General features: G+C 43.5%; 1 protein-coding gene across 7 annotated transcripts; it reads left to right on the plus strand.

The window, feature by feature from the left end:
- Positions 1–2,832: 2,832 nt before the first annotated feature.
- zfp64 (zinc finger protein 64 homolog (mouse)) lies at positions 2,833–6,357 on the plus strand. Of its 7 annotated transcripts, none has more exons than XM_036008060.1 (6): positions 2,833–3,116; positions 3,291–3,457; positions 3,569–3,715; positions 3,924–3,986; positions 4,081–4,332; positions 4,443–6,357. In XM_036008060.1, exons 1-6 carry the CDS (start codon positions 3,094–3,096, stop codon positions 5,858–5,860), a joined length of 2,070 nt encoding a protein of 689 aa, XP_035863953.1. In that variant the 5' UTR covers positions 2,833–3,093; the 3' UTR covers positions 5,861–6,357. The 7 variants fall into 7 exon arrangements, with proteins under 7 accessions (XP_035863953.1, XP_031146413.1, XP_031146415.1 ...); XM_031290553.2 differs by having other exon boundaries at positions 2,833–3,115; positions 3,278–3,457; XM_031290555.2 differs by having other exon boundaries at positions 2,833–3,115; positions 3,278–3,445.
- Positions 6,358–7,348: the final 991 nt, after the last annotated feature.

The following is a 7,348-nucleotide window of genomic DNA, read 5'->3' on the forward strand; positions in this document are numbered from 1 at the left end:
CCCTGAATCGCAAAAAGGGAGAAAAAAAATGACATGAATTAATAATGAGCAAAATTACTCAAACTCTGCACACCGCGACCTGCCGCAGCACGGTGAGCGGCGGGCCCTAAGGTGACAAAGCTAGATAAATATTTTATGTCTAAATATGATTTTGGGGTCCTGAGCCTGCTGTCTGACAATCCTGCACAGGTTATTGCAGCACATGGATAAACCATTAAGAGAAAAAAAAAAAAAAAAAAAAAGAGAGACTTGGAATCCGTCTGCGGCTCTTGTCTGGACAGAAGCAAGGCTTAGAGATCAGGTTTATGTGCAGAAGCCAGCTTCTGAGGCTCCTTTCTTGCCAGTGAAGTGAGTCGACAGTGTTCTTTGGGTGCCCTCAGGTGGAAGCCTGGTATAATTGCTGTTGACAACCTACAAGTCATTGTGCAATTAAAGCATCTGCCGCTCCTGTGTGGCAGCGGGCTGTGATGCCTTGTGACAGCCCGTAGCCATTAAGCAACTGTAAGCAGCTGGCGTGCCTCGGTGGGGGGAAATAATGTGACAGAGGCACTCCCCCCTATTGTTGCCCTTGTCTCATTGGGGGAAAAAGAGGGACATTACATCACTCACTGAATTCTCGGGCATCTCAATGAATGGGAGAGGAGCGAGTCTACAAATTAGACTTGGCACCGCAGGATGTCTAAATTATACTTTGTTTCCGAGTACAACAAATGAAAAAGAGCTTATTGTTTTAAAAAAAAGACAGCGTTTCCCCCTAACTCTAGTTAGCCACTCCCAGCACGCGGCGTATACTCAACCAGCTGAGGTTGGTATTGCTGCAAATTAGAGCGTAATTCACTTAAACGATTAGTCAATTGACAGGAAATTAATCGGCATTCATTTTTTTTTTTTTTTAATCGATTAATAATTTAAGTCATTTGTCTACATTTTTTTTTTTTTGTGGTTCTTGATATTGACGTGTTGATTTTTTTCTTCTTCTTTTAACCCAAAAAATAATCAATTAAAATATTTGCTAGTTGCAGCCTAACTGAGAATATTTGTAATGATAAACATTACCGTGTTTCCTCATAAATAGGACCTAATAATTGACATGACTAAACTGCTACCTCATAAACCTCGTAAGCTGCAAGTGTGAAAAGTGAAAAAAAACGTGACTTACAATTCTTTTGATTGTACAAATGCAGTCTAGATCAAAGCAGAGAGCATGCTGGTCTGTTCTTCACTACTGTGGGTTGGGATGACATAAGTCTTTTCTTTAATTAACCCATCTCTGAGTCATGTGTGAATGCGCTCTTTGATGTACATTTAACTGTACTGAGTTTGTGGGGGGGGGGGGATTAATGTGCATATGATTTGCACACTCTTCAGTCAGATCAAATTATTTATTTCATTATCTCCTTTTCATGTCTTTCTTTCTTTTTTTGGACCGAGTCATCAATTTTCAAAATGTCCTGAGAAAACATTACTTTTCTACTAATATGACATAAACTGTTACCATACATTTATTCGAACCTATGGGGACAATCCTGACAGAATCAAATTCAAAGACAGCAGGAATCAACTAGTCAGATTCGTTTGGGCTGGCCATGCATTGTGTGTGTGTGTGTGTGTCAAGGATTTGCTGTTTCAGCAGGGAAGGAATCAGTCCTGTGCCTTTGCCATGCAGGAAAGTCAGCGTAAGGAAATTCCTGAGCTTCACAGTGGCAATCAGGCAGTTAAGGACCTGCCACTGAAAATGGAGCTGTGTGTCAGTCACTTTCATGGCTTATTCACACTAGCACTTCTTCTCTTGGCATAAAACAAAAGAAGGCATTCTCATTCACTAACCCCAACAACCCAGTAAATTGCCCACACTTGAATGATGGTTGAGTATATATATAGTTAAGTGCCCTATAGAAATTGCTACATCTGAAAGCTTACCTTCTCACACGAAAAATATACTTGTACTCGTTGCAGGTACTACAGAAAGGGCTAAGGCTATTTTCTGAAATGTGCCAACGTTGCAGCCACGCTGTAAACAATATAACAGCTAACGTCAGCTAGCTAGCTAACAGTGGACTTTAAGACCAGCTTCGGTTAGTATGTTATTTACATGGTTCAACAAACTAATAGTTTTAGTAGCCTCTGCATGGTAGCTAGGCCATTGTGGGCCTTTGCATTTGACTTCCAATGCGACAGGTGGCAGTAACTTTAACTTAACGGTCTTGCTAGGCTTTTTAGAAACGAAGAAAACACACTAGGGTAAGGTAATAGAGAAGATTCTTAAAATGTCTCTCACTCCGAGTCGAATGTTGTTTACATCTTAAAGTTTTATAAAAGTAGGACTTCTGTACTTAAAATATATAAATAACATTTTCAGGGGGGAAAAATCGTCCAGTTGCTGAATTTAATCAACTTCTCACAACAATGATAATGCTGCGTTCAGGTGCTCCTAAATATACCCAATACTCCAGTGTATTTTACTGAAGAATTAGCCCCATATTGGATTTAAACTTTTTTTTTTTGCACAGTTAAGACAGCCAGAAGACAGTTTATGATGTACCGGCAGAATAGACGAGGAAACACCAGGCTTACCGTTGGTGTTTTGATTAGATGACTTTGCAAATGACAAATATATACTTGACAAATTCTAAAGAAAACCAAACCGCAAAAATATAAATTCTAGCAGCAATAGTTATTGTAAAAAAAAAAGTTAAAATACATTATTTTATTAAAAAAAAATCACCGTGTAACAAAAAATTGACCACTTTTATCGTGTTATTACCTATGCTCAGAAGTGGTAAATAAGATTTTTCCCATCGTTTTAAAAGCATCATGTGACGTCACCCGGACAAACGCATGCTTATCCCGCTGCCGTAAACCCGACGTAGCATGACGTAAAGCCGATTTGTATCCGTGTTGTCAGAGAAGTAAACTGTTAATGAATAATGCCATTGATATCCAAACCGCCGTAGATTTCATGTTTGAAATGTTTTAATAGTTGTGCTGGCTGCGTCTCCAGTCGAGCCGGTGCAGTATAATAACATGGTGGACGTCGTGTAGGCTTTGAAGAGCCAGAAGATGAGTTGATCCCCCAGCAAAACAAGCTCGAAAATGGCAACATACAGCGCCGAAGGTAAAGGAAAACAGTTGTCAAGAAGATCCCGAGCTAGACTGTATCTCTAACATCCCAGTCATGATTTTGCGTCGTAATATTGCAGTAATCTTGTGGCCAGTTTCCCATACGTACATCATACTAAATCATGGGTTCCTGTTTTGTGCTTTCTGCCTTCTGATGTCGGTGCAGGACAATCTGTTGTGGTGGAGGTGAGCCCAGACATCCATATCTGTGGCTTCTGCAAGCAGCAGTATAATAATTTTGAGATCTTTCTCGCCCATAAGCAAAATGGATGCTCCCTAGCAACCTCTGACCCACCATCCACCACTGCAACAGCCACGCTTACAGGTCAAATGAATGGTAATGTACTTTTGGTTTTGTTGTTGTAAATAATTTGCATGCAGTCTCGATTTACAGTCTGCATGTCTGGTGCACTCAAAGCCTGTCCCGTTCTTGTTTCTGCTCCTTCAGATTCCGGCACAGAGTTTGTTTTCGAGGAAACCTACCAGACCTGTGTTATGAGAGGTGTCAAAAAGATCCTGACCAAAGCGCAGAAAACACCTTCCAAAAAATTAAAACCTTCCCTGACTTCAAAGAGACACAGCTGCTGTTTCTCAGGTTGGTGCCTCTTGCCATTTACGACTGTAACACATTCCTTAATTTCGGGCTGCCGAGCAGGGGAAAAACAGAACTTCCTGCCAAGTCCCATGTCATTAGCTTTTTTTTTTTTATTTCTTTAGTACACTTTTAGAATAATTTTCCACAAGCGCACAGCCTACACACACACCTTGTAAAATTGAACTGAAAAAAAACTGTTTATCTACAGGTTGCACTTTTAAGACGCAGTATGGCCAAAAAGACATGGAGCGGCATCTCAAAACCCACACCGGTATGTCACAGCCTCGCACATTGATTACCTGTTGCTTAAGCCCTTCAGAATCAGATATGGATACGTTTTTTTTTTTCCCCCAATCGCCATCCAGGTGAGAAGCCATTTGAATGTGAGCTGTGCCACAAGCGCTTCAGTCGCCGGGACAAGCTCAACATGCACAGCCGCTCACACACCGGGGAGAAGCCGCACAAGTGTAAACACTGTCCCTACGCGGCGGCCGACAGCAGCAGTTTGAAGAAGCACCTGCGTATCCACTATGACGAACGGCCTTTTAAATGCCAGATCTGTCCATACGCCAGCCGCAACTCCAGCCAACTCACCGTCCACCTCCGCTCACACACTGGTAGGTAGTGAGAAATCCAGAATGGTCATCAACCGTGGTTGTTTTGTGGACTGCATTGAGAACCGTTTTTGTGTTTTTTTGTCCTGTCATTCTTTTAATTTCATTCCAAGGGGATGCGCCTTTCCAGTGCCAGCTATGCGACGCAAAGTTCAAAATCAACTCGGACCTGAAGAGGCACATTCGGATTCACTCCGGCGAGAAGCCTTACAAGTGTGACTTTTGTGAGTACCGCTGCGCCATGAAGGGCAACCTGAAATCTCACATTCAGCTCAAACACGGCACTGAGAACTCCTTCTGCTGCGAGCACTGTAATTTCCAGTGTGCCAGCAAGAATGGTCTGCGGCAACATATGCGAGAACACCAACCCATTCAGGCCATCCAGTGTTCCGAGTGCACCTACTCCTGCGCCAGCAAGGGGGCGCTCAAAGTCCACGAGAGGATCCACTCAGAGGAGCGCCCTTTCAAATGTGACTTCTGCAACTTTGCCTCCAAGCAGCGCAGCAACCTCGTCTTCCACAAAAAGAAATGCCACTCAGATAGGCCTGAAAAGGGCAGCGGTGGGAAAGGCGGCAGAGGGAGTGGAGGGACAAGCGGAGGAGGTGACTCTCCAAAGCCTGTCGCCTCCAGATTTCGGGCCAAACTAGAAGCTGCTCGAGCTTTTTGCTGTGACTCGTGCAACGCTTCCTTTGTGAGGGAAGACTCCCTGCGGAGCCACAAGAAGCAGCACAGAGACACTCAGAATGCGTTGCAACTCCAGCTCTCCACCCCGGCTGATGCAGTCAGCTTGGTCCCAACGTCACAGAGCAGCAGCACCCAGCTGGAAGTTCCTGTCTCGGCTGACTCGATGGCTCCTTACAGCAACGCACAGCTCAAAATCATCGTATCTCACCCTCTGGGCCAGGAGAACCGCTTAATTCCAGCTGGTGTGGATAGTCAGCATAAGACCAACATGGTCCTGTTAAGCCCGGAGAACCAAGACATGGTAGTCAACTCCATGATCCAACAGGTCAACCTGCTGGCGCCTATGCAAGCCCTCGGGTCGTCCCAGACGGCAGAAGGTACTCTTGAACCCCAGACGGTCCTGTTGACGCAGCTCAGCCCCGGCGACGGCAACAACCCGCTCCACCAGGCCCTGCTCGGGACGGCCATAAGCGCTCAGGACCCCAGCAGGGGCTCGCAGACTTTCATCACAACCTGCTCCGAGCTGGGGGGCCTCAACGCCCTGATCCAGGAGGGCGGCACGGAGGTGACGGTGGTGACGGAAGGGAACGCCGCCATGTTGACCACAGCAACCACGCCCAACATGGTGTGCGGTCCATCGGAGGACATGTCCAAGCCAGCAGGGACAGTGATGGTCGTGGAGAGTGCCTTGCCCTGTGAGGAAAGTGCCTTGCTGGTGCCAAATATCAGCCTGGGCAGCCAAAATGTGGTCATCCACGCTGTTCCACTGATAGTGTCCACTCAGGCACAGCTCTCTCCTCACACACTCTACTCAGATACACACACACTGGAAGGCATCCCGCAATGAGTGGAGGCTTCCATGGCTTTTTTTCTGAAAATAGAAAGTCTGTTAACTGCATCATAGGTAGGGTTGGGTATCGTTCGGGTTTTGTTTTACCATACCGGTGATAAAACGATACTTTTAAAACGGTGCCGGTGCCTTAAGAAGAAACAAGAGCACAAAAACGACAGTTGGTGACATTAAAGAATGGCTTGTTTATTGCTAAGGCCATGTGGTCACATTTCAATGATTTAATTAAAATGTAATAATAATAACTTATAACGATAACTAATTTCAACCAGATTAGCCACTAGATGGCAGAAGGGTATTTTACAACAACATTGAATGAACCATGATCTTACGAAGTGCCGTTGAAGGCACCATTAAGTCCCGTAGATGTTCTCTGACAGTGTCTGGCATCTCAAAGGTCAGCTGGCCTCCTCTGTGTCTTTAGCTGCAGACTGTTGGACTTCCCAGGGATGGAATCCTTTCGACTGAAATACAGCCACCCATAAGACCATTTAGCTGTTAGTATTTGAACCGTGTCTAAGCCAGCTACTAGCTAACCAACGGTAGGCTAACGTTACCTGATGCCAAGTGTAGTGTTAAAGTAGCAACTTGCAGGGTTATTATAGTAAACTACAACTAAAAGGAAAATAAACAGTGAAAAGTCTGTTTTAGTAAACTGAAACTCAATAAAAACTAAAGCCTTCAAGAAAAACCAAACGGAAACCGTATTGCCAGGTTAAAAAAAACCGAATAAAAATAAGATCAAAATTAATCGTTTCAGTTATTGTTTTTCGCAGAAACCGAACAGAGTTGACATTGATATTCCAGGAGATGGGGCTGTGCTGTAATCTCTTCACATCGGACACTACAGTAGCACAAAGTTGAAATCATAAACATCAAGGCTATTCCTGTACAGTACAGTTCTCCAACCATGTATTCTGTATGTATATGTAGCTACATACTTCTTCATTATACCTGGACCTAAGAAAAACAAACAACTGTAAAACTAAATATATAAAAACTACAACTAAATCATGCTGAAAAACTGAAACTAAACTAAAACTAGCAAATGCACTCTGAAAACTAAAACTAGACCAAAATGAAACTGAAAATTCAAAACTATAATAACCTTGCAACACATGCAGTGATGCTGCTAGTGCCTGTAACCATAGGCGTATGTAGTATAATCAAAACGGACCATTTTTCAACGTTTTTGTCTCCTTTTTCTTTTCTTTTTTTTTTTTCTTTTTTTTTTTAAACGAAGTCACTGGCGCTTTTTCGACATTTGTCACCTTTTTGTGTTTTTTTTTTGTCTCTTTTTCGAGTTTTTTTCCGACAGTTTTTCGCCTTTTATTTTATTTTAATTAATTTTTTTAAATACATGTCCCAGGACCTCCCTGGATAGTTGGAGATCTCAATCCACCCAATGTTGAAACCAAAGTTAGGCCCTTGCCTTTAAGAGGCACCGGAATGAGGCACCAAAACTCGCGTTGTCGTTAGTTCCGG

Source organism: Sander lucioperca, chromosome 12, assembly GCF_008315115.2.
Source record: "Sander lucioperca isolate FBNREF2018 chromosome 12, SLUC_FBN_1.2, whole genome shotgun sequence".
Classification (NCBI taxonomy): Eukaryota; Metazoa; Chordata; class Actinopteri; order Perciformes; family Percidae; genus Sander; species Sander lucioperca.

What these genes read in the sequence shown, in the direction of transcription:
- zfp64 (XM_031290553.2), top strand. Translation starts at nt 3,094, where the DNA reads ATGGCAACATACAGCGCCGAAG. An exon ending in GGCAACATACAGCGCCGAAG is followed by an intron (nt 3,116 to 3,277) that starts GTAAAGGAAAAC and finishes TGCCTTCTGATG; the next exon opens with TCGGTGCAGGACAATCTGTT. An exon ending in GCTTACAGGTCAAATGAATG is followed by an intron (nt 3,458 to 3,568) that starts GTAATGTACTTT and finishes CTGCTCCTTCAG; the next exon opens with ATTCCGGCACAGAGTTTGTT.